This window comes from Peromyscus maniculatus, chromosome 6 (genome assembly GCF_049852395.1).
Source record: "Peromyscus maniculatus bairdii isolate BWxNUB_F1_BW_parent chromosome 6, HU_Pman_BW_mat_3.1, whole genome shotgun sequence".
In the NCBI taxonomy this organism is placed as follows: Eukaryota; Metazoa; Chordata; class Mammalia; order Rodentia; family Cricetidae; genus Peromyscus; species Peromyscus maniculatus.
In genome coordinates, this window is record NC_134857.1 from 8,118,455 (window position 1) to 8,145,670 (window position 27,216).

A 27,216-nucleotide genomic window follows, 5' to 3' on the forward strand; every position below is an offset into this window, starting at 1 on the left:
TTCAGGACTGACACTACAGGGTGTGTTGGTGGGAGCCTTATTACTTTCCCCTCTTCTGTTTTCCTGTAGTGTTCACAGTGGTGGTGACCACTATCAGAGGTCTTGGCTCCTCCTCCTTCTGCTCTGGATCTTTTTCTTTTCTTTTAACCTATACATTTGGATTCCAGCTCCAGCGTTTTCTCTACAGTTTGGAGAGCAAATCGGGGCCAGCTAGTTTTTGGACAGGGCACGCTCATCCACTGTGTCTCTTCTATACAAATCTGTACTGAGAGTCCGTCAGCTCCTTCAGTCTCAGGCTGACCATGCCACACAGTCTTTAGCTATGATGGGTTTGTCTCCATCCTCAACTATATTCTGAGGCTGGGAGGATATATCAGTATGGTCGTTGGCTACAGGCTTTGGCTTTGCTACCTACACGACGCAGCTTTTAATTAGAGGAGTGAACGTAAGGGGAAAGTTATACCTCTGCTGTTGACATCCTTCCACTATTGCCCTACATTTTTTTCTTTTCCCTTGGGGAAAATGTTATGAGACACTTGAGAGACTGTTTTGCTTGAATCGAAACTTTTGGTATATCATGTTGCTATTATTGTAAAAGAAGAAGTGTGCCTAAGAGCAGCAACAGTATTTTGGGATTCTTCCTCTGGCGCTGACAGTGAGAAAGTAACATTGAAAGGCATTGTGCATTGTGCCTTGAGTATGAAAGTGAAGGTTCATGGTGTCTCAAACTCCATGCAAATTCCCACACAAGGCAGGGAATTGACCTGACATATGCACCAATCCTTGGAGATGGTAAAATGCCTCTTCCCTCCTGATTATGGGTCCACATGAAGATTCCTGGTGTGGACACCCTAAAAGTTCAAGGCAAGTCATCCAAAGCATGTTACAATTATATTATTGGTAAACAATCCAACACAGTAGATTTCTGCTGTGTATTATTTAGTATAATGAAAATAATTCTCTCTTTGTTATATTTCGAGATCAAGTCTTGTGTAGCCCAGGCTGGCCTTGAACTGGCCATGTAGATGATTATGACCTTGATTGCCTATGCCACTTCACCCACTTTTTCATTTTTTAAAAATTCTTTTATGTGTATGTGTGCTTTACCTGCACATATATAGGTGTATCACATGCATGCTTGGTTCCTAAGGAGCCAGACTAGGGCACTGGATCCTCTGGAACTGGAATTACAGATGGTTGGGCACCAGCAGGTGGGTTATAGGAACTGGACCCTGGTCCTCTGCAGAAGCAGCAGGTGCTCTTAATGTTGCGTCATCTCTCCAGATCCTTATCTTTGTTTTAAGATGGGAGTTTTCTCCTGACAAATTGTTTCCTATATAATAGTTACATTAGGAGAGAACTTTTTGTCAAGTGCAATTGTCAGACATTGTAATCCTATTAAATAGTAGAGGTACAGCAATTCCTTGTTCATTCTGCATTAGTTGAATGATATTTGTTACTCAGGTAACTGTGGCCATGAAATAGGCTGGTTGTGCAGTATCAGCTAACAAAATTCAAGTATGTGAAATGATTTTTCCTCCTTTTCTCCTTCACCTTCTTGATATCTGAATTGGACATGGTGGTGCATGTCTATAATTCCAGCACTCAGAAGGCTCAGGCCAGTTGGATAATAGCACAACCATACCTCAAAGAAAAAAATTGAAATGGGTCTTAATGCCAGGAGCCCCTTTCTCATGGAGAAAACCTTACTGTAGAAAATTCCCCATGTGCTTCTCTTCCTCACAGGTCTCTTCTGCTCTCAAGATAGTTGTGGGTCAGGAGTAACCACTTGCAAAGGACCTACCTACCTCCTTTTGCTCCTCTAAGGCTTGTGAATCATTTGAGAGGGGCCAGGGCAAGGTGGAAAGCAGGCGACTAGGGGAGGCATTTTAGTGGGGTGTTAGGCACAATCTTGCACCCCATTGACTTTGGCCTCAAAAGTTCACATCTGGCATGCTGCTTTGGGGTGACAGATCTGTATCTTCAGCTCTGTCCTTTCTCCACCGTGACCTGTAGGGTCACTGGTGATCTATCACCCCTTGCAGCTGCTGTGAGTGGGTTTTAAGGCTGCAGGTACTAAAGAAATAACAAGTTTGGAGACATTTGGTTCTTCGTGACCGAACACTAAGCTTGAGCCATGCTGCTTTCTCTGAGGGCTTAGTGAGGTGGAAGCCTCAGGACCTCAGCCACGTTTTGCATCTCCCTGTTGTGCCAGCTCAGGTGCCCCGGGTGCAGATCTCCAGGTCTGCCTAGCAGTTCCACTACTTCTGTGTCCACAGTTTCTTTCCAGAGAACCTCAGGAACTTCTTGTTTGCGGGAGGGGAGTAGAAATGAGATCTTTCTCGGGGTTTATAATTATAACACCTCTAAGTGACAAGATTGACTGCCCACATTTGTAAAATAATTATTACCATTACTATTACTGTGTGTGAGAGTGAACACAGACCTGCTGTGGAGGTCAGAGGGTAGTTTTGGGGAATCATTTCTCACCTTCCACTTTGAGGCAGGGTCTCTCTCTTTTCTCCTGCTGTGCTGCATACTCCAGCCCAGCTGGTCTGAGAGCTGTTTCTGCTTCCCATCTCACCATCACAGAGCTGGGATTACAGATGCGTGCCACTGCACCTGGCTTCTGTGTGTGTACTCCAGGGATGGAACTCACAACACCAGGCTTGGTACATGCCACTGCATCTGGCTTCTGTGTGGGTACTCCAGGGATGGAACTCAGAACATCAGGCTGGATGCATGCCACTGCACCTGGCTTCTGTGTGGGTACCCCAGGGATGGAACTCACAACACCAGGCTAGGTGCATGCCACTGCACCTGGCTTCTGTGTGGGTACCCCAGGGATGGAACTCATAACACCAGGCTTGGTGGAAAGCACTTTACCCACTTTATTTCGCTGGCCCCAGATTGTACTTTCGTTTGGAATGATCCATCTCCATTGCCACCCATCACCATGCCAAATGCCCATGCAGGCAGAGATGGCCGTACTGGCTTGAGGTTTAGTGGCAGGAGTGGCTTTGGCTATTGGGATCTGTGTGGACACTGTGACACGTAGCTTTAAGCGACTCCACTGGTTTCCACTAGTGCTTCCGGTCCTCTCTTTTGTTTCAGGAATTGTCCAAGTCCTATACAGGTGTGCCTTCAGCCAGCTCACCATCAGCGCACAGTCACACAAGTAGGCTGCGGCCACACGTCATTGAGATTTGCTTTTGTCCTGAAGTAAAGGTGACAAATAGTTTGTGACTGCTTCTTTTGCTTTCACTTATCTATTTTGTGTGTGTGTGTGTGTGTGTGTGTGTGTGTGTGTGTGCGCGCATGCTGAAACTCGTAAGATTCAGTGATGCTCAACAAAGGCTCTGATTTATAGGGTCACTGTCTCTGCAATGAGAATTACATGTCTATGGAACAAGTATCTTTGGACTGCCTACTTTTTCCTGGGCCAGGGAAGGAAATGCTTCAGCTGTCTGAGTTGAGTGTAAGGTCAGGGGTGGCAAACATGAAGTAATGAGTGTACGTGCGTGTATGAGCTAGAGGATGAGGTCCCTACATTCAGTTTCTAGATTCTTATCCTGCCATAAATACATGCATAAAACCATAAAATATAATCTGGAAACTCCCAAGACCTGTTTCTTTCTGGACTCAAGGAGTTTAAGGCAGATGGTGTATATAAGAATTTAAAAATGTGAGGAATCAATATGGTAGTGCATTGAGAACACCATGGGAGCTTGTGAGAGGAGCGGACAGGGAGAAGAAAGGCACTGGCCGCTCAGGACAGGCTGAACTAAATCACAGAGGTAAAGTGAGATCATGGGCCTGGCGGAGACAGTACACAGACTGCCAATCTGACAGCATTTAAAACCATTTCTAGGCTTGTGGGTGGGAGTGTTTCCACATTAGGTTAACTGAACGTGGGCGGCGGCATCCCACAGACCGGAAGCAGCGGAGCAGCCCCTCTGCCTTCCTGACTGTGGGCATGCTCGACCAGCTGCCCCTCTCTTGCCCCCATGCCTTCCCTGCTGTGATGGACTGCATCCTCGAACCCTGAGCCAAAACTAACCTTTCTTTTCTTCAGTTGTCTTTGTCAGCCATTTTATCGTAAGACAGGACGTGTAACTACCATGGGCCTTTGAGTGGAAATGAGGATTAGGGCTGAGAAAGGTCAGCCAGGGCCCAGGCATGATCCCAGCTAACAAGTGTGACTGGGAAAGTCCTGGGACTGGCTGAGGCCTTATAGGAAATGCATGTCTGCCCTGTTATTTTAAAGACAGTGAAGCCACCCGATATTTTCACATCTACTGCTCATGCACTAGACACATCTGGATGGTGGGCTACTTTTCCCAATGGCTGGTGCCCATTAGCTTCGTGTGTCTGCTGAACAGCCCTCGAATATTCAAAGCAAGTACTGAGTTGTTATTGGTACTGGATGGCGCATGCTCCAGCCACAGAGCCTTAATTTCCTGCATAAGTCGGCCTGCTACTAGGGCATATCTAACCATACCTCCTTGGCATTTTAGTTTATGATTACACAATAACCGCACATAGTGTAAAAGTACTTGATGCTGCGAAACCATACTCTGCCGATGGTAAATGGAAAAATCTGTGTCATGCTGTCCAAGGAGAAAAACCCAGACGCCATACAAGTAATCACATGCAGAATTAGAAGGTACTATGCCAGCAGAACCCTAGGGCTGCAATCCATCTTAGCGTCTCTCTTGAAGATGTCCCGGAGGCGTCTGCTGCCCGTCCGGTCCTGCAGGTGAGGCGGCGAGGGTCAGGAGGCAGTATCCTCTCCCAGCCTCGTGCAGGTGAGCGGAGGTCCTCTGTGCGGGTTCTGCAGCCCCGTGAGGCCTGGGCCGCGCTGCTTCCCTACATCTCTGGGCGGAGGCGCAGGAAGAGTATAGTTTCCAAGGTCCCAGACGAGAACCTCCGCCCTCCTACTAGGCTGTGCCAGCCTTCTGCCCGCATCGCTTTCAGGGTAGGCTGGGGCAGCTCAGAGGAGCCATCTGTGCCCGGGAAGTGTACCCTCTCGCTTCGCCGTCCGGCACCTGCCCCGCGCCCCGGGTCTGCGGGAGCCGCCGCTGCCTGTGCACATGCGCAGTGGCGCCGCCGGGAGCCCTGCCTCCGCCTCCGCCGCCGCCGCCGCCTCCCGGTTCCGCAGTGACTTCCTGCAGCTGTTTCCCGGTGGCTCCGCTCCGACCGACTTTTGACAGTCAACCTCCAGCAGCCGAGCGGCCGGGCGGCGGCGGCGAGCGCGGAAAGTGGTCGTGGAGCGGGCAGCGGCGCGCGGCGGCTGCGGCCTGCCGGTTCCGGTGAGTGCGGAGCGCGGGGTCGGTCCGCGCGGCTGCGTCCGTGTGCGCGTGTCAGCCTCGCCCGCGGCGTCCGGCGGGCCACCGAGCCCGAGCCCGCAGCCGTTCGCGCAGCCGCCTCGGCGACGCGGTGCTCCCTGCCGGCATCGGCGCGGGACCCGAGTGCGTGTGTGCGCGCCCAGCCCAGGAATGGCATAGGCGGGGGCGATGCTGCAGGGGCGCAGCTTTGAGTCCTAGGAGCAGAGCCTGGGTCGCCACGGCCTCCTCCCGGTCTCAGCCTCCTTCTGGGATGTAGAACAGCCTCCGGGGTGCTGCTTTTTCTGCCTGCCGCGTTGTGGTGACCTCTGAGTAAGGTTCTCTCTTCTCTTCTCTAGAATACCCAGGGAGAGCCTTCCCTACTTTGCGCGGACGCCGGGAACCTGTTCCTGGATTCTCTTCTCTTCCCTGGGTCCATTTCTGCCAAAGGGAGGGCTCTTTGCACTACAGCCTGAGAGGAGTAGGCCCCAGCCAGCCATGGAAACGTGTGCTGTGGTCATTCATTTTCCTTAAACTGGTACATGGTGGAGCTGAGATTTTTCTTTAGTGTCTTCTTAGCTCCCTTCCAAATTAGGATATCAAGCCTTGTGCATCCTTCTTGTATGCCATTGCACGCGTCCAATCGGATGGATTTTAAGATCTGAGAAGTATTTTTATATCGGCTTCTAAATTAGTCTCTTAAATTAATGCAGCAGTTTGAACAGATCCGAGTGTTATGGGTCTCTCTATTCAGAGTTTGTGCATTCACTGAAGCCTTGTTTTTATTTATTACCCAAATGTAATACCTGTTGTGATTGTTGCCTATAGATTTTTTTTTTTTTTTGAGCGGGGCTTAGCCTTATGTTGATTATTAAATATAGCAGCAATATTTTTGAGTCTCTACCCTTTCTTTGAACATTATGAAGATAAAGTGTAGTAATGGGCAAGCTTGCACTGTAAACACCCCCACCCCACCCCCGCCGATGCTTTGCTCTGGAATTAGGCCTTTTGTGCCTCTGCCCCGAGGAGGGCCTTGCTTCTGCTGGAAAGCTGTTTGTCACAGTGGGGACAACTGCATGCTAGGGTTTCCTCAGGTGGGAGTAAGCGTGCAAGAAACAAGCCCAGGCATGTCTTGGCTGCTTCAGTTCCCTGTGTATTGTTGCTGATTTTCTTTATCCGGATGTTTTGGTACCCTGCTCTGTCCTTTCGCCATGACCTAACAGCATTGATGACCTCACAGAATGTGTGTGACAAGTTAGTGAACGACACAGTAAGTTATGACCGAGCAGTTAAACTATTTTAAAAGATGGTTTTGTTCCTTGAGTTTCCTTACCCACCTCCCCAGTATCCATAATCATCTTTGCTTTTTGGATGCCTTTTATTTATTTGGGAGAAATAATACTGTTTCAGAGAAACTTATTGTTTAAATGTTCCAAATCTGTATCACTTTTCTTTGTGTTTCCAGAGATATGGGCAGTTGAATATTATCCTTTTCTAGCTATTACGATTAATGAAAAGTACTGTTAAATTCTACGACTAACCATCTATTCATCTCGCTATTAACTATATGACTTTCCAGTCAGTGGTTCTTTCTCACTGTGTGTTTACTAAATGTGCTAAATAGACTTTTACTTTTTAAAGAGTCCTTGAGTCATTTTAGTAAACCTGTTACCACCCTAGCTTACACATCTTCATTCCAGACAGAAACCTCAGCAGCTGAAGACAACACATCCTATTGACCAAGAAGAGTTTTAACAATAGTGAGAGTGGAGGAAAGTGTAGACTTTGAAATAAGGCTTCTAATTTAGATAACTAGAATCTGGAAAACTTGAAGGGTCTTTCCTGTGGTGGTCAGAACTAAAAGATGCCATCTGATTGGGGAGCAGGAGGAATCAGGGAAAGTTGAAGAGGGAGTGGGACATGTAGCATGAATCTTAAAAGTTCTTATTAATAAAAATCAAACCTGAGGCCAGTTATTGGGATAAACTGGAAGATCAGAAAACTAGAACAAGTCACTGCTACCTCACCTCGCCGGATCCTCAGCTGGTCTTGTTTCCTCAGACTGGAGGCCTCTGTGTCCTCATATCCGTATGGCTCTCAGCTGAACTGTGCTCCAAAGCCTGAAAGCTTAACCAACCAAAATGCTTCTAGTTTCTGGTCCTCACGCCTTATATACCTTTTTGCTTTCTACCACCACTCCCTGGGATTAAAGGCTGGCTTTCTGGGATTAATGGCTGTGTCACTATGCTTGGCTGTTTCCAATGTGGCCTTGAACTCACAGACATCCAGAGGGATTTCTGCCTCTGGAATGCTAGGATTAAAAGCGCAAGTGCCACCATTTTCTAGCTTCTGTATCTAGTGGCTGTTCTGTTCTCTGACTCCAGATAAATTTATTAGGGTACACAATATTTTGGGAAACACAATACCACCACAGGGACATAGTGGGTATTTTCTGAAGAAAACAGAATAGAGAGTGTTGGGAATCTCTGCTTTGGCTCCACACTTCCCATTCCAGACTTTGCTCTTCAGAAAGCCCACCAAGGGTCAGCTCTGCCACCAGAGATTCTCAAGACCAAGCCCACAGGGTATTTAAGACAGGGTCCCTAGACCTGCCATGTGATTTTTCTCCTGCTCTTTCCTCCCCTCCCCCCAGGATCACCCAGGGGGAGAGGGGTGCTTTGCTCATTAAACCTGGACTTTTAATTCAGCCTGATCTGATTTATTGAGTCAGTGGAGAAACCCAATATCGGGTTTGGAAACCTCTCAGAGAGTGCCTTGGTTTCTTTTTTGTTGCCAATATAAAATACCCTGACAAAAGCCACTTAAGGGAGAAAGGGCTTATTTATTTTGTCTTACAGTTTAAGGCATAGTTACCATAGTGATACAGCCTAGGCAGCAGGAGCCTGAGGCAGCTGGTCACACTATCCTGTGTGTGGGGGGGCAGTCTCGTGGGGCCCACAGTCAGGAAGCAGTGAGTGTTCAGTTCTCCCTCCTTTTGATACCACCCTGAACCATGCAGTGGTACTACCCACTTTTCGGATGGGTCCTCCCAGCTCAACCTAATTAAGAAAATCCCTTTAGGCATGCCCACAGCCATCTTAATCTGGGTCACCTCTCATTGAGATGCCTTTTCTAGATAATTCCAGATCCTGTCAAATTGACAAATGAAATTATAACCATCACTGCGTATATCTTTATTTAGTAAGAAAGGGGAATGATACAAATGGCCTATAAGTCACCATAGGGCTTAGAACAGTGTGGTCCATTACTTGGTTGGACATTTTTCAATCTGGATGCTTTATCTTGATTGGATAATTTACCTCCTGATGGAGAGAAGATACTTTGATTTTACAAGGGCCTCAGGAGTATAGTCTAAGGCTGTATGGAGTAAATACATAAAGTAGATTGCCTTTACGCAATGCCCTGAGTAGGGTTGAGGCCCTCCCCACCCCCAGGGCTAGCCTGGGTATGGAGGATGATGTTTTTGGCACCAAACAGGTGGTTGTGTGCAGTGGAGGACGTGGGTGTAGTGTTGCCAGATTATCCTTCATTGCTAGATTCTGTGAAGCTTTTGATTTTTAAATATTGACAACTAATTCAACTTAAAAACAAAAGCAAAGCAGCACACTGTGCCACCGGAGGTCCACAGACTGCAAACTCCACCCTGCAGAGCTTAGCTGGTGTTGGCTGCTCAGGAGGAGACGGAATGCAGCTCTCTTCCTAGATTTCACCCACCTTTCAACTAGTTGTAGAAATGCCTTAAGCTCTGCTGTGGCTGGGTGTGGCAGTACCGGACTGTCATTCCGGCACTTAGGAGGTGGGGACAGGACAGGAAGGTCAAGACTTAAAGTTCTCAGCATAGCACATTTGAGGCCATCCTGGGCTATGTGAGACCATCCTGGGCTACGTGAGACCATCCTGGGCTACGTGAGACCCTGTCTTTAAAAACTGGTGGTTGGTGATGTGGCTCAGTGGTAAGGTGCTGGCTGCACCCCTTAGGTACACGTGTGTGTACAGGTGGAGGAAGAGCTTGTGCACACACATAGTCACACATGATGAAAACAAATAAGACAAAAATACCTAAAAGAAAAGAAAAGAGATTCTCAGAGGTGATAATCTTTTCTGCTCTTCGACATCCTTCGGGTGGGAAAAGTTTCTTACGGGGCGGGGTGGGTTTTTTTTTTGGGCTTGTTTGTTTGTTTTTCTGTTTATGCATATTACCATTAGAGTGTTTCAGCGCTCCAGAGGGAAGGGGTTCGGATGACCTTTGATGTCGAATTCCAGCCATGTGACTTTTCAGCTTAATTGGACGTGGATGCAATGCTGCTAATGCCCATGGCCAGAGGGATGGCGTTTGGAACTGAGCCAAGCAAAATAAATGCAAATCTCTGAGCTATTCTCAGAGGATAACCTTATGTCAGTGGGGATAACCAGGCAGGGAAAGTCTGCTCGGCTAAGGTTAAGGAGAGATGCCCCCGAAGGCGGGCTTAGAGAGGAGAAAGACTTGGGTGTCCTTTCCAGGTCGTATTGCTGAGATCTCACTTTTCATTTTCTTCCCTGGCTGCTTTAGGTTTGAAGACTCCATCCCTCACCACCCCCTGGATTATGCCCGTGGCTTTCCCGCCTGATGATTCTCTTGCAGCAGGCCGGGCTTCCTCCACCTAAGCGGCCCTCAACCTCTCCTCCTATGTCAGTGGCTGCCAGGTCCACAAGGACCTTGCAGCTTCCACCACAGAAGCCGTTTGGGCAGGAGACGTCCTTGCCTCTGGCAGGGGAAGAGGAGTTAGCTAAGGGAGGGGAGCCAGACTCTGCCCTGGAGGAGCTGTGCAAGCCCCTCTTCTGCAAACTCTGCAATGTCACCCTGAACTCTGCTCAGCAAGCCCAGGCACACTATCAGGTAAGAGAAGGAAAGAAAAGCAGCTGGCAGTGGGGTGCGCTTTCCCGGTGCTGATTATTTGGTTAGATGGTGTCAGTGGGGTGAGCTTTCCCGGTGCTGATTGTTTGGTTAGATGGTGTCAGTGGGGTGAGCTTTCCCGGTGCTGATTGGTTAAATGGTGTTAGTTGGGTAAGTGTTTTGGGTTTTGGTTGGTTAGGTCATATAAGTGGGTAAGCATTTTGGGTGCTGTTTTGTTAGATGATGTCTTAGGTTTCTATTGCTGTGAAGAGAAACCATGACCATGGCAAGTCTTATAAAGGAAGACATTTAACTGGGGGTGGCTTACAGTTTAGAGTTTAGTCCATTATTGTCATGGTGGGAAGCATGTAGCATGCAGGCAGACATGGTGCTGGAGAGGGAGCTGAGAGTTCTACATCTGGATTAGCAGGAAGCAGGAAGAGCAATGCCACACTGGGACTGGCTTGAGCATCTGAGACCTCAAAGCCTGTCCGCAGTGACACACTTCTTCCAACAGAGCCACACCTACTCCAACAAGGCCACACCTCTTAATAGCGCCACTCCCTTTGGGCTTATGGGGGCCATTTGCATTCAATCACCACAGATGGTGTCAGTGGGGTGAGCATTTTGGGTGTTGGGTGGAGGAGCTGTCAATGGGGTGAACATTTTGGGCACTGTCTGGCCACAAGTTACCTATCCAGGTATGACCAGTTGAGACTGGGAAACTCAGAAGAGGTAGAGAATAGAGCACCTGTTTCACACCGTGGGTTCTGCCCGTGGTTCCAAGGAGAAATGTACTACATTAGTTCAGTGTAAAATTATTCTCAAGTTTGTACAACTTGCATCAAGGCCACCTGCCACACAACTCTTATACTTTTTTACTCCAGACTTTTTCTGTGGGTCCTATTATAGCTGAGGCAAATACAAGTATCTTTTTATAAGAGAATAATATGGTATATTCAATTACTGAGTCTTACCTTCATCAAAAACACACCTTAGTTTCTTTTAGTCTTCTGAGTGAACTCATACTGAATATTAAGGTTTAAATCATGTTATCTCTGTAGAATAGCTTGTGGAAAAGGCCTAAGAATATATGGGGAACTAGGAGAGGATGTAGGCTTTGTGTTTACATTTTTATTTTAGTTTTAGGTATGTGTTTGTGTGTGTGTGTGCTGTGTGTTTACACACGTGCATGTTGGTGTCTGCAGCAGCCGGAAGAGGAGGGTGTTTCCTTGAAGGTGGAACTGCAGGTGTTATGAGCCACGTGATACGGGTGCCGGGAAGCAACCGCCAATCCTTTGCAAGAACTGCAAACACTCTTACCTGGGGAGCCGGCTCCCTCCTCTAGTGTTTCTTTTTATTTTATACTCTTGTCTGCATACAATTGGATGTTTTTCCTTTGTGGAGAAAAGAGACCTGAAAACAGAAACCTTTGAATGGAGGTTATCTCCTGGACCACTAGTGATTTAGTTTTTATCCCTGCCGAGACCACATGGCAGAAAGCTGTTAGCTATACAGTATTTCTTCTCGCCTGAAACTGTACTTTTCTATTGCGACCTTCACTGTTGGACCTGACTGAGGTGACAGAGAGTGGAGAAAAGACAGACGCTGTTTGGAAAAGTTGGGCTCCAGTGGGCAGATTCTCTGATGGGAATGCACGAGAATGCAGAGGCTAGGAAACTCAGCGTTAGAGCAGGAACAAGGCAGAGGCAGGTTAGCTACCCTGGAGGGGGACTCCATAGGAGAGCAGGCTCAGACTGCAGTCATCATTGTGGTGATTATTTTCGCACACCCTGCAAACACTAGTGTTCACATTCAGAGGACTAGGAAGGCCTTCTGATCTAAGGCAGGCCTTGTCATTCCTCAGAGTCTGAGGCACTGGGTCCTTGACATAGCTTTGCTCATGTCAGTAAGACATACTCACTCAGGAGTTCATTAGCTCCCCACACTTTTCTCCACTTCAGGGTTTTTGTTTACCTAATTTTGTTTTGATCCCAAAGATGGGTAATTGAGCACTGCATCTTGCCTTAGAAACATTTCCTTGGGAAGCAGAGGTCTGTTGCTCTGCCTTGTTCAGGTCTGTCTGCTGCCAGCGGCAGGGCGGAATTCATTGCGGCAGATCTTAGCACAGCCTTGGGTAATCAAGGCTTCTGTGTTTCTTTCCTATTTTCTTCTGTAGCCCCGTCTCTCATCCCTGTGTGCTGCTCCCCGCGAGATGGCAGGTACTGGGGGCTGCTTTTCCTGTCTTCTGTTCAGGTGGCATCTGTTATGATGACCCATCTCAAACAGACATAAACATAGCTCACTTCCGCCTTTGTTCCTGTGAGATACTCCATTTTCTGTAAAGAGTCACTGGCAAAAGTCAAGGATGAGTTGGATAGTTAAGGTTTTTAGCTCTCTGAAGCCCTTCCTAGGTTTTTATTGGGTATACACCTGCTTTTTGCCTTTGCATAGTTATTACCTTTTAGGGAAAATGAGGCAATGTGTGGTTTTAGTGTGTTTGTGTGGGTTATCCTTCTACCTCGGGTTGCTTTTGTGACTCTTGTGTCTACATGGTGATAGAACCTCTTGCATGTTGTATGTGTTTGTACATGTTCCTGTGTGTGGGTGCACATGTGTGTGACTGTATTTGGAGGGCAGAGGTCCATGTTGGGTGTCTTCTTCAATCATTATCCACCATATTTTCTGAGATGGGGTCTCTTACCATACTCAGAGCTCCCTGATTTGGCTAGGCACTCTAGGGAGCTGCCTGTCTCTCTTCATCTTTAGGGCTAGCCTGGTCTACACAGCAAGTTCTAGACTAACTAGAGCTATTTAGTGAGATCCTGTCTCAAAACGAGCCAACAGAAACTAAATGTGTATGTCAGGGATCCGAACTCAGGTCCTCCTCCTCATGCACCAAAAGCTTTATTGACGGAGCCATCTCTCTGGTGTCTGAGATTTGGATTTCTGTGAGAGAAGTAGTCAGCACGAGAGTGAATAAGCAATCAGAGCGTGAGCATGTGGAACGGAGAAGGTGACCCGCCATGGAAGGAAGCCATTGCAGTGTTAGCCTGGAGCCAGCAATGGTGGCACCTGTAATTCTAGCTCTTGGGAGGTGGAAACAGAAGGAGCTACAGTTTAAGGCATTCTTGCTACACAGTAGCCAGAAACTCCAGAGCAGCCTGGGCTACTTGAGACCCTGTTCTCATAAAACAAAGATGTCAGACTGAAAGATGGATCAGTGAGTAGGTCTCCGTAGGTGGTGAAAGAAGACAGCTGTTAGAGGCAGGGGTGACACCAGCGGGTGAGGACCCGCTAAGCACTAGTGGTCAAGGAGCAGCGAGCGCAGACTGGCAAAACCAACGGTTTACAGCTAAAGGAGATGATGGCAGATGCAAAGCTTTATTGCAAGATGAAAAACCTGCCTTGTAATTGTTATTTCAGGGTGATATCATGGGCATACATCTGTTATTTCAGTCACATGCTTGTAAGTGGAAAGGCCCTGTGTGAATGCACAATTCTCTCCCTGAATTACCTAACCCTCTTTAGTGAGCTGATGCCGTTGAAATCGAAGTTTCATATTGCTCAGTGTGGTAAACAGCCATTGTTAACTGGAGTTTGACTGTATCACATTCCAGTGCTCAGGATACAGTGGCGATCGCTCTGTAAACACTCCCTCGGCCTCATCTCCATTTCTCCTGACATCTTGAGGCTCCCCATCAGGGCTGCCTTCTACAGCCTTGGGTGCTCATCACAGATGGTTTATACCCCAGGCTGTTTAGCCCTGTCGTTTAGCTTCGAAGCAGCCTCAGCCGAGTCAATTATTTTTTAATGAGGCTATCTAATTTTTCAGTTTTAAAATTATGGCTTTGGTTATAACTTAATTTAAAATCAAATTTTTGGAAGCTAAATGAGTTTTCGTTTCATTGAAATTTATCTGCATGCTCAGATTACTTAGTGCAAGCCTGGCATGAAGAAATATAATAGGATTTCTTCAGCATAAATACCCAGAGGAAGAGCTGCTTTGAGAAGGAGAGTCACAGAAAATATTTTTACATTTATGTATGTATGTATGTGTGTGTATGGGGTCGAACTCAGGTTATCAGACTTTATCTGATGAACAACTTTAAAAAAAAAGGCAAATTGCATAAATAAAGTTTACTAAGTGTCCACCTTGAAAATTAGAAATTTATCTGCTAATTTACATAGTCACATGAATAAGCACTAGTTACATGGAGCATTTTTCTGAAGTTTGTCATAAAGGTAGATGGTGCTTGGTATCTGATGAGTGTCATGTTAGCTATGTTGCTGAGAGAAACTGTGAGTGGTTTTAGACCTCTGATGCTAAATGCAACGGTCTCCAGTCGTGATAAACAGAATGTGGGCTGGGGAGACGGCAGAGTGGGAAAAGGGCTGTGCCAGCTCAGAGTTCCGATCCCAAGCCCCCACATAGAAGTTGGTGTAACTCTCACCTGTAACTCCAGCCAGCCCTTGGGGGCCAGAAGAGTGGGGATGGAGGATGCCAGGGACTTGATGCCCAGCCAGTCTAGCCAAAAGGGCGAGCTCCAGGTTCAGCAAGAGATCCAACCTCAGACAGTAATACGGTGGAGAGCAATAGAGGAAGACACTTTGCATCAACTGGCTTCTGCTTATTCAGGAATGTACACACGCTGCGGTTGGATCTTCCCGTATATATTAAAATAGCAGGACTTTCCCTTTCCTCCTCCCTCTGCTCTTTTCAGAGTTTGGCCTGGTATGATTGGACCATAAAGGCCTTTACTTCCTATTCATTCTCAGCCTGCAGGATTTTGCTTCCATTACAGTACTCCACAGATTTAGACACAGTTTAACATCAACCGTCCAGGATTGCATGGATGTCAGTGTTTCTAATCTCAGTTTATTTTTTTTAATTACAAATTAACTTTATTATTTTATTTGTATGTGTGCTCTGGCTGCATGTATATTTGTGCACTACGTGCTTGCCTAGTGCCTGCTGAGGTCAGAGATGATGCAGGTTCCCCTGGGACTGGAGTTACTGATGAGTGTGAGTCACTGTGTGGGGGCTGGGAACCATACCGGGGTCCTCTGCAAGAGCAAGCACTCTCAACTGCTGAACCAGCTCTCCAGCCCTCAGCTAATTTTTATGTTTTCAAATTTTTCTTACCCAAATGAACTAGGAATGGTCAGAATACTCTTTGGGTTTGGGGTGGTGTGTGCATTTTCCTAAGTGGTCTAGGCACTTAGGAATTGCTACATATCTGGGCTTGAATCCTGAGTATTGCTTTAGACCAGAACACCTTTCCCTAGTCAACATCTGTAAAGCACAAGCCATTATTTTTCCTTGCAGGAGTGTGAGAACTGAATATTTTATGTTAGTAAGTTCAGATTCATTGAGATGGGTTCCTGTTGTTTAGAATGTTTTGCTTCAATGTTTCTATTGCTGTGATAAAACACCATGACCAAAGACGGGTGGGAGAAGGTTTATTTCAGCTTACCATTCTCGGGTTACACTCCATCACTGAGGGGAAAAGTAAGAACTGAAGCAGAGACAGTGGAGGAATGCTGCTTATTGGCTCCATCCTCATGACTTGCTTGGTTTGCTTTCTTATACCTTCTATACCCCAGGATCATTTGCAAAGGGTGGTACCTCCTTCAGTGGGGTGGGCCCTTCTGTCAATCATGAATCAAAAAAATGCTCTACAGACTTCTCTACAGTCCAGTCTTCTGAAGGCATTTTCTCAATTGAGATTTCCTCTTCCCTGATAGTCAAGGTTGTGTCAGGTTGACGAAAAACCAGCACAACTGACCACTTGTCATTTAATATACATCAGTTATTAAACCATAACCTGACCTTTCTTATTCATCCCCACAATCTCATATTAATGTCATAATTTAAACATAGTATAATGTGAAAAGTCCCTCAGTCTTTAAAATTTTCAATACTTTAAAGGTCCAAGTTTTTTTTTTTTAAATTCAACATCTCTTTAAAGTTCAAAGTCCCTCTAAAATATCTGAAGACTTTCTAAAATGGGCCTCAGAGCTGTGGGTTCCTGTAAAATAGGAAAAAAAAGTTAAGTACTCCCAGAGGAAAGAACCAGGGCACAGTTAACATTCAAAATCAAAGCAAGATCGAAGTCCGACCGTGTGAAGCTCTGCGTCCGCCATCTGGGACTCATGGTCTTCTGGGCTCCAAAGGCCTGGGCAGCTGCGGGTCTCGGGCTCTGCCGTCCTCAGCACATACGGCTTGTCTCACAGGCTCAGGCGGGCTCCACTCCACAGCTATGGCTGTGGTCCTCCCAAGGCACGGGTGTCTCCGGAGTGCTGGTGTTTCCACTGGAGATGGACCACACCTTCACCAAACACCTGTCCTGGGCTCTCTTCAGAAACTGACTCTGCCACATGGTGACACACCTCAGCTTCTCTTCATGGCCCTTCAATCCTGGGGCTTCTGCTAGAACTGAGGCCTCACCTTCACCAGTGGCCTCTCCTCACCTCTCACAGTGCCAAGCCTCAGCTGCTCCCCACGACCCTTTCATGCCATCGAGACCAGTACCACTTGAGAAACTTACACATTACCAAGTTAGGCTGCCAGTGTGAGGTACAGCCTTGGCCTGCTCTAGACTACAGCTTGTGTGTGCGGACTCTGAGGAAACACTCCCCGAAGACTTTTCACCTCAGTGGTGCCAGTCTCTTCTTAATCACAGCTGATTTTTCAGCCCCTGCTGACCAGCATCCAGTGTCCCAACAAAACAAAGGGTTTACATTAGTGGTTCTGGTCTCTTGTTAATCACAGCTGAATTCTTCAGTTTCAGCTGACCAGAGCTGCATGCAGATTCTTAAGTCACAACAACGAATGTCTCTGATAGAGATGGTTCCCTCTGAACTTCACAAGCCAGGCCTCCATCCTCTGCGCTCATCTCAGCATTAGCTTCTAAATTCCCATAAAAGTCCTTCCACAGTCCTCCCCAGGACAACATAGTCAGGCCTGCCACAGCAATACCCCACTCTTGATACCAGTTTGTGTCTTAGTTAGGTTTCCATTGCTGTGATAAAACACCATGACCAAAACGAAGTTGGAGGGTGATATTTCACCTTAGAACTCTCAGGTCACATCTGTCACTGAGGGAAGTCAGAGCAGGAACTTAAGGCAGGAACTGATGCAGAGGACATGGAAGAATGTTGCTGATTGTCGTCCTCCTTTTGGCTTGCTCAGTTTGCTTTTATATATACCCCAGGACCAACTGCCCTCTGTTTTCATCGCCCCAGTGGGTTGGTTCCTTCCTCATCAATTGTTAATCAAGAAAATGCCCCATAGACTTGCCTGAAGGTCCATCTTAATTAAGGAAGTTTGTTTAATTAAGATCCCCTCTTCTCAGATATGTCTAGGTTGTGTCAAGTCGACAAAACCCAACCAGCACAAATATGGCAGAACCGTATTTCATTTTGTTGCTTTAGAAGGCTATACTAAGTGAAGAAATGCAGTGGTCTCACTGTTGGAGCTGCTGTGATAGTGACTAGGACCTTGTATGAGCAAATAAAACTTCATCTCCTAGTCTTTCTCCAAAGATGCTATCCTACATCTAGACACCAGTTTATCTGTTTCCTTGGGCAGCTCTGGCGATTAAACCTAGTGCCCTGTGCATGCTAGGCAAGTGCTTTACTACTGAGCCACATCCTCGGCCTTTTAAACCTTCGATTTCAAGACAAGATCTCACCAAGTTGCCCAGTTGGACTTGAACTCACAGTTGTCCTGCCTCAGTCTCCCCAGCAGCCGAATTACAAGAGTACCTACAGGTTCTACATCCTGAGTATCCTCATAAGAATAATTCAACCAGTAGATGAGGTCCTAGAAAATGATCCTTAGGTATTAATGTGATTTTTATCGCACTGGAAGTCTGTGAGCTTGGTCCCTTTACCTGGGGAGGAGCCCTTGCTGGTTCTCTTGTTCTGTTGTCTGGATCACCAGATGGCAAGGGCTTCCAGTCCTTGCTTTGGCTCTGTTAGGGGACAGCAGCTCTCTTTATCCAGTTATTATCTGGGTCCTGGCAGCCCGCTGCCTCTCCAGCTGAGTCCATCCGCTTCTCATTTCCCCCTTCAGAGAGACGTCCTTGCTCGGGACCAGTTGGACTCTCCATCCTGTGCTCTGGATTTTGCCAGCTGTCCCCATCTCTTTTCTTTCAGATTATAAAAAAATAAAACCGGCTAGGTCTCTTCCGAATGTATTGAAATACCAATAGCAACCTTCCCTTTATTTTTTTCTTTTTAAGAAAAATTATTGTTTATTCTTCAAAAATTTCACACATATACACTGTACCTTGGTCATAGCTACCCCAAGTTTCCCCTCCAACTCCCCTCTGTCCCTTCTCAACAATCCCTCTCCCACCTTCATGTCTTTTTTCTTTTTATTTCTCACCACTATTTATATTTTTAAATATTTATTTACCTTGGTTTTTTTAAAGACAGTGTCTCATTTTGTAGCTCTGGCTGTCTTGGAACTCACTCTGTAGACCAGGCTGGCTTTTAACTCCCAGAGATTCACCTGCCTCTGCCTCCCAAGGGATGGGATTAGAGGCGTGTGCCACGATGGCCAGCTCATTATTTTTAATACATTATTTTATTCATTCATTGTTTTCAGATCTGTATACACAATGTATTTTGATTATATTTACCTCCCATTCCTTCCTCCAGCTCCTCCTTCCCTCCCAACTTCATGTCTCTTATTATTTTTTTTCCTTTTAAAAAAATGAGCTACTGAGTCTGATGCCGTGTTTGGGTATGGGGCCCAAACTGCATGTCCACTGGAAATTGGAGGACTTCATGGAGTCCACACACCTGCAGAACAGTGACTCCGCCCCGCTAGAAGCTGTCAACTGCTGATAGCGTCTCAGCTGCAGGTGGGAACTCTTGAATCCCACCACATCCATGCTGGGGTGTTACCTGGCCTGATCTGGTGTAAGTCTTCTGAAGGTAGCTGCAGCTGCTCTGAGCTCCTGAGTGCGTGTTCAGAAGGCAGCATTTCATAGCTCTCCTTCCCGCTCTCTGGCTGTTACATTCTTTCTGTCCCCCCACTTTCCACCATATTTCCTGGTCCTTTAGGGGTCACCAAATCTGGTTGAGTCTCTCGTAACATCTTGGTGACATTTGGTACTGGTAACACTTTCCCTCTCAAGCAATTTAAGAAGATACCTTTTTCCTCAAAGTCATGTCTGTGGAACAAGGACCTTACTGTGACGACAAAGTGGGATGCTTGCTGACATTTTCCACACCGTCTGTGTCTTTTCCTTTTTTCTAGCTCTCTGCTTGGATTGGCCGCAGTTTTATGGTTTACACTAGGAAGACTGATTATAATTTTGTCTAGTCTGTTATCAAAATAAGTGTTCCACGCTCTGTTTACAGGTTGGTTCCAGCTGTTGAAGACTGACCTTGGGCCTTGGCCTCCCTGTGAGTGGAGAAACACTGTCCAGTGCAGCTGTTTCCTTCTGTCTCCACTTGGGGTCGGACCCCAGGGACTCAGTCAGGTGTTCACGTGGATAGCATCAAAATCGCTCACAAGGATCCGTATGTGGATTATAAACTTGAAATTGTGTCATTTTTCTTGACTTTCTATTAGGTTTGTTGAAAGCAGGAAGAAGAATCACATGCCCTAAAGAAATCCTTCACCCCCTCTCCTCCCTGTGTTACCTCTTCAGTCTTTTTCCTGTTTTAATCATTGCGTGAGGCCCACTGGTTCGCTCTTGTGATTTGTATGGGTTCTTTCACATTTGGATCCCGACTCCTTGTGTAGCCTTTCCTATTTCCTGGAGTTTTCAGTTGCTTTTCTTTTCCTTCTTTCTCCGACATCATGTTTGTTATAGCCCCCTCCACAGACCCCCACCCCCATTACCTCAGAGAACGCTCCTTTTTTAATGTGCATCTCTATCTTATGCCATTTTTTACCCTTCTGTCCTCTGGGTTGCTCCATACATGCCAACTGTTCCTTGGCCAACTATTTTCTAAATATTATTTTCTTTTTTCTTGCTCCCCACCCCCGTTTTGTTTATTCAGAGTATAATATAGTCACAGTATCCAAGGAAGAGAGAACAAACGTAACTGTGTATCCTGTGTTCATTCATTTTATGTTAGCTTGATCAAGCTCGAGTCATGTGGGAAAAGGGCCTCGATTGAGAAAATGCCTCTATGACTGTCTGCAGGCGAGGCTGTAGGGGGCATTTTCTTGATGAATGATTTATGTGCAAGGGCCCAGCCCACTGGGTGCAGTGCCATCCCTGGGCAGCTGGTCTGGAATGGTATGAGAAAGCAGGCTGAGCAAGGCCTGGGGAGCAAGCCAGTAAGCAGCATCCCTCCATGGCTTCTGCCTCAGTTCTTGCTGACTTCCTCAGTGATAGACTATAAGCTATAAGATGAAGTAAATGCTTCCTTTTTTAAGTTGCTTTTGGTCTTGGTGTTTTACTATAGTAATAGAAACCCTAACTAAGACACCAGCAAACCCTACTTTTAAATAATATGAGGGAGTAACAGAAAGTAAAGATTTCTCAGCTCTTATATTTCAAAAAGTGTCTGCATTCTGTTTCATATTAGAAACATAGCTTAGCTCTAGGTTGAGAATTAAAGCCCGTTTCCCATTGTTTAGACTCATCTAATATTGAAGAGAAACCTTCTTCCTCCAGGTTTTATTCCTTTGTAGGTGACCTGCTTTAATTTTCTCTCCTTTGGTTTCCCCTGTGTCTTAGTCACTGTTCTGTTGCTGTGCAGAGACACCATGACCACGGCAACTCTTCTAAAGGAAAACATCTAATTGGGGAGGGGGGCTTGCTTGCAGTTCCAGAGGTTTGTAGCTGGAAGTTTTCCTGTGTCCCTCCTGGACCACAGCAGCTTATAAAATAATCACTCAGAGGCTTAATATTAATTACAAACTGTATGGCCTGTGGTTCAGGCTTCTTGCTAGCCAGCTCTTACAACTTAACTCAACCCATTCCCATTACTCTGTGTTTTGCCACGTGGCTTCGTGGCATTACCTGTTCTCTCACATCTTGCTTCTCCTGGCGGTGGCTTGCAGCATCTCTCTGGACTCTGCCTTTCTTCTCTCTCTCTCTTTGATTTCCCACCTGGCTCCATTCTGCCCTGCCATAGGCCAATGCAGCTTTGTTTATTAACCAATGGGAGCAACACATATTCACAGGAATCGGAAAGACATCCCCCAGCAGAGGTTCAGTCCATTATCATCATGGCAGAGAGCATGGCAGTGTGCAGGCAGACATGGTGCTGGAGCTGAGTGTGCTACATCTTACAGGCAACAGGAAGTTGACTGACAGTCACACTGAGGGAAGCTTGAGCAAAAGAGACCTCAAAGCCCGCCCCTACAGTGACACACTTCCTCCAACAAGGCCACCCCTCCTAATAGTGCCACTCCCTGTGGGGGCCACTTTCTTTCAAACCCCTGTAAGGTTTTAGGCTTTTCTTTTTATTTGTTGAGTCTGAAGTTTCACATTGATGGATGTGTCTGGGTCTGGGTCTTTAAAATTTGTTCTGGACAGCACTAGTAGATCCCTTCTATCTATTTTCATCCATTGTCTTAGCTTTGGAGATAGTTCAATTTTTTAAAAAATATATCCTCTTCCCCCCTCCCCCTTTCTGGAAACCTTGTAATCCCTATCCCTTGACGGATGGCTTTCTTCTTGTGCCCCCCCCCCAATTTATTAAAATATAGTGTTGTACTGATAAATACTTTATATATTTTGGATTTTTGACTGCTATTTTATGCAGTATCTCTGTTTATCCCTGGGGCACTGTGGATGGTACTACTCTATATGTATCATGTTTTCGAACACATGCATTCACAAGTTTAACTACACATGTGTGCACATGACTGTAACTTCTGTAGTGTGAGGGTGGCAGTGGTTCTAGCATGTACTTTCTCGTTGATTATTTTTTTTTTTTTTTGGTTTTTTGAGACAGGGTTTCTCTGCGTAGCTTTGCGCCTTTCCTGGAGCTCACTTGGTAGCCCAGGCTGGCCTCGAACTCACAGAGATTCACCTGGCTCTGCCTCCCGAGTGCTGGGATTAAAGGCGTGCGCCACCACCGCCCGGCTCGTTGATTATTTTTTTACTCTTACTGTTTGGCTCTTTGGGGAGCCTGTCACCCAGGTCCCAAGTAAATACACAGAGGCTTGTTCTTACTTATAAATGCCCGGCCTTAACTTGGCTTGTTTCTAGCCAGCTTTTTTTAACTTATCCCATCTACCTTTTACCCCTGGGCTTTTTCTTTCTCTATCTCGGTAGATCTTTTCTTTCCTTCTTATTCCATGTCTGGCTGTGTGGCAGGTAGGTGGCTGTGTGGCAGGTAGGTGGCTGGCCCCTTCTTTTCTGACTCCTTGATCCTCTCTTCCTTCCCCAGATTTCTCCTCTTATTTATTCTCTCTGCCTGGCAGCCCCGCCAATCCTTTCTCCTGCCTAGCTATTGACCATTCAGCTCTTTATTAAACCAATCAGGTGTTTTAGGCAGGCCAAGTAACACAACTTCACAGAGTTAAACAAATGCAACATAAAATAATGCAACACATCTTTGTATCATTAAACAAATGTTCCACAGCATAAACGTCTGTAACATACCTTAAACTAATATTCCACAACACTTTCCTTCCTTCATAATTCATGGATAAATCTGTCCTCAGCATGGACACAAGCCACCCTGGAACATTACTTTTCCTTCCTTGTCTAGTTGAGAACTTTTCCTTTTCACTTCAAGCGAGTGCTTACCAGTTTCTCTCTGTCGTACATGAATGCCAGCATTGTAGTGCTTATACCATGGTGCCATCATTAAGTGAAATGAGGTTCCTGGCACACGGGTATTGTGATACAGTGACATCCATCACCTGGTTGGTGACTAAGGACTGAGGTGGTAGCAAGTTGAGCATAGGTAGACCAGAGGAAGAGATGAGTCCCATCCAGGCAGACGAAGCATGGCAGCTGGGCATTTTACCACACTGCTCATAAATACAAGCATTTTAAAATGTGTGAATCTCTTTTCCTGGAGTTTTCTGTGTAATATAGTGTGAAACTAAGTATCAAAGTGAAACTAAGGGATGAGGGTGGCCTGCATTACCTGTCTCTTCCTTTCTAATTATTACTTCACTTATTTTCAATTTTAGAAGTGACCTTGATTTGAAGTACTATGTTGATTTTTATTTATTTGTTTGTTTTTTTGAGATGGGGTCTCATTATATAGCCTTGGTTGTCCTGGAACTCACTCAGTAGGCCCATGGGGGGGGTGTTATCCACCCCTCCCCGCCACATTTCTCCAGAATGCTCTTGAGTAGGAGCAGCAGGAAAATATTAGATAGAAGGATTTAGAGTGGAGATAAACAGATAGAAAATACAGGATTGTCTGGAGAGGGTCTGGAACTTATTCCATCGGGCCCTGATGTCTCTGCCCTAGAGTGTTTATAGAAATGCCAAGGGGTGGAGCAAAAGACCTCCCCCCAGCACAGCCCAGTGCAGAACATCTCAGACACCTGCACTCAGCCCCATGATCCAGTCATCCTCTGTATACAGACCTTCTGAGTAAAGCCACTAGGAAACCTGAAAATGGGCTCCCACAGACCCGGCTGGCCTTGTATCACAGAGATCTGCCTGCCTTTGCCTCCTAAGTGCTGAACTTAAAAGTGTGTGTCATCTTGCCCGGCTGGTTTTATTTTTTAAATAGTGAGGTTCTTTTGATTAATTATTCCTTTTCAAAGCATCCTTTTTTAATAGGATGTCAATTAATATGAAGCCATGAACTTGAGAGTGACACTAGTGTTTATTTTGTAGTCTTACATGTCTGATATGTGATATTAGAGAGACATCCTGTTTCTGCTTTTAAGGATGGCAATTTTTGACACAGCACCTTCCAGTCAGTATGTATCAGGTAGTTCAAACAGCTCCTTGTGCCTGCTGCTGTTTTTAATGCTGCAGGGTGGTCCCTGGGTGCAAGGGGCATGGTTTCATGGATTCCCAAATGGATGATTGTCCCCTGTTATGGCACTTTCTGATGGCTTTGGAAAACATTATTACTGTTTTTAGTTTGAGTCATGTTTGACTTGTAAACTTATGCTTCATACAGTTTCCCCAAGTAAACAGTCTATATAAAAGTACAATTATCAACACTAAGAAACAAATACTTTGCGGGGTGTGTGGCATGTAGATAAGCCTAGCACTCGGGAGGTGGAGACAGGGTGGTCACGTGTTCAGCTTGGCTTCGCAGTGAGTTCCAAGCCAGCCTGGGCTACCTAGCCTGCAGAAGCAGCAACAAACTCAATCAGAGCAAACCAAAGAGCCAACACTGATGGAAACCTTGTGCGCTCTGCACTCACCTGTTTCTGTTTTCCTGCTGTGTACGCATAGCCCCTCCTGCCTCTGTGTCCAGCCCCAAAGGAAAACTGACATGTGATTTTAACGTTTTCTTTAACTTGGACAGTTCAGTCCTCCACCACCTCCTCTTCTTCCTCTTTGTCTTCTTTAATGATCTTACAGTTTTTGAAGAAGTGTTTTGTAGAGGGTTCCAGATCTTGCCTTATTTACCTGAGTTCAGGTTATGTGTTTTCTGGCTGTAGTACTACAGACAGGATGCCGTGGGTCCTTCCTGCTGCATGAGTCATGAGTGGTTCTCATGGTGTTAATTATCTCTCAATTAAGGTGGTGCCTACAAGGATCTCCTTGGAAAAGACACTGTTTATCTGTTGACTAAGGATCAGATGCAGACCATTTTAAGACCACATGTGTGTTGTTATTTCTCATCACACTTTTGCTTCGTTACTGGTGATTCTCATCGGCAGTGACTGTTAATTACAGTGGGGCTTGCCAGATAGTGTTGACGGGAAGGGGTGGTGATGGGGATGGGACCAGGACTTCGTTCCTGTGAGGCCTGTGCTTTTACCACTGAATTCTTAGTTTTGGGATACTCCTGTGTTTACTGCTCTCGTTGGCAGCCTGAACCCGGGAGAGCAGGGCCTAAACATGAGGCAGACAAACATCTCATGCAATAGCCAACTTTATTTAGAGAATCAGACAACTTATCCTCTGAGGGTTGGGAAGGGTCATGGAGTGAAGTGTACAGTCATAGGCTAAAGTGCGTGTGGCAAAAAACGTGTATTTCATAGTGGCACATGAATAACAGCAGCTGAAGTCCACTCACTCCATCCACCACACCTGGGAGGAACACAAAAACATTCCAAGAACAGTTCTGTGTTTTGAAGAAACTGAGGTCACAAGACTCATCTTCTTTTCTTGGGGTTTTCTCACAAGCGCTCAGAATTCCCCTCCCATGACTCCATTCTTGGACTGTGTTCTGACACTCCTGTTACCCAGGTAGGCCTGGAACTGGTGAGACATCTTTCCTCAGCCTCCCAACTAGTGGAATTACAGGTGTGTAACACCATGTGTCTTTTGTTTGTTTGTTTGGTTTTTGAGATAGGCCCTCACTATGTAGCCTTGGTTGGCTTGGAACTCACTATGTAGACAAGGCTGGCCTTGAACTCACAGAGATCCACTTGCCTCTGCTACCTCAGTGCTGGGATAAAAGGCATGTCCAACACAACCATCTACCATTATGTCTTTAAAAAGTGTTGCAGTGACTCCATTTCCCCCAACTCTGTGTCTTCCTCCTCTGCCCCTGCGGTGGCCCCTTCTCTCCGGGAGCTCTTCTGTGCAGCCTGTACCATTTCTTCCACTGCCCACTTTGCAGCCCGCTTGACCTTTCCTCCAGTGTTGCTCCATGGAAGTGATCCCTTTTGACCTCCGTCTTTTCAAGTCCCCAGATCATTTGGTTCTGACTGTACTCACCTTAGGTTCCTGTCCTGTTTGTACCCTCTTGTTCTCCGTGAGTTGTCTTACTGCTTTAGCTAAGACTTCAAGAACTGTATTGAACAGGTATGGAGGGAGTGGGCAGAACAGTGTTTTGTTCCTGATCTTAGTGAAAATGCTTTGGGACTTGTCAGAGAGGGGACATGGTCTCACCTTTTCAGAGAAGCCTCCCTGGCACAGGCAGAAATAAGGGTCCCCCCCAGCCCCCCATGCTTTCCTAGTTTTTGTCTTCTTTTTAAAAGTTATTCCTGCCATAATACCCGATTCTTTTATTATTGGTTACCTGTTGTATGTCAGAAAGCATTCTAGGCATGGATGAAAGCAGGATGGTAGAGGTCCTTACTTTTAAGGACTCTACATTTCAGAGGAGGGAAAAAGAAAAACCAATCCTATGATTTGGGGCTGTGGTGAGTGGTACTAAGTTAAAATGAAATCAGATGATTTGATAATGTGATGGACACATGTATGCATGTGCGGCAGGCAGGGGCAACTGTGGTCCATTCATGAGTTGTGTCACAAGTTGACACTTCACGATGAGAGTGATCCAGCCTGTCAGAAGTCTGAAAGAGCTAGCAACCTCCTGGGCAGAAGCCACAGTAGGACAAAGGCCCTGAAGCCAGCAGCTCAGGAAAGCAGGCCAGTAAGATAGGAGAACGGCCAGCAGGGAGAGGATTTGGGGAGGACATAGACCAGGGAGGTGGGTGGGGTCAGGCCTTAAAAGATCTGTCAGTGAGACGTTGGTAGATGTTCTTTGTGGTGCTGGAGAATCAAACCTAGGGACCTTGCCCACGCTGGGCAAGCACTCCCCTGCTGAGTACATACCCAGCCAATACTGGATTAATATTGATTAAGAGAGGCAGGCTGCATGGTTTGATTTATGCCTTCAACCATCACTGGCTTATGAGAATTACAAAGGGACAGGACTGAGCAGAGCGGGTGGCGCTGTGGCTGCATGTACAAGGTGTTGGTAGTTGGAGTTACTATATAGTTGGTGTAACTGAGAGAAGTGGGGTGGCTGGAGAGGTATTGGAAGGCAGGCCGACAGGACTTGTCAATGGATTAGGTGGGCCAGGTTTATGGAAGTGCGGATTCAAGCACAGGACGGGCCTCAGCAGTTTTCTCAAGTACTGGGTGGGTGGTGGCATTTCTGGACATGTGGAGGACTTGGGTGGTGATG

At 46.3% G+C, this 27,216-nt stretch overlaps 2 protein-coding genes across 5 annotated transcripts in view; one reads left to right on the forward strand and one right to left on the reverse strand.

The window, feature by feature from the left end:
• Nucleotides 1-14,671, reverse strand: part of Znf639 (zinc finger protein 639) — a 194,549-nt gene extending 179,878 nt beyond the window's left edge. The window contains exon 1 of the mRNA XM_076573891.1: nt 14,657-14,671. The gene's annotated coding sequence lies outside the window, so the exon portion shown is untranslated. The remainder of the gene's footprint in view (nt 1-14,656) is intronic.
• The window catches only part of Zmat3 (zinc finger matrin-type 3), a 29,309-nt gene continuing 7,266 nt past the window's right edge, over nt 5,174-27,216 (forward strand). For 2 of the 4 annotated variants that reach the window (XM_016000486.3, XM_006971140.4), the window contains exons 1-2: nt 5,174-5,312; nt 9,895-10,221. In XM_016000486.3, coding sequence (XP_015855972.1) covers nt 9,952-10,221 — 270 coding nt within the window. In that variant the 5' untranslated portion in view covers nt 5,174-5,312; nt 9,895-9,951. Of the gene's footprint in view, nt 5,313-5,443; nt 5,658-9,894; nt 10,222-27,216 lie in introns of those variants that run through there. The other 2 variants (XM_076573896.1, XM_016000494.3) reach the window with 2 other exon arrangements.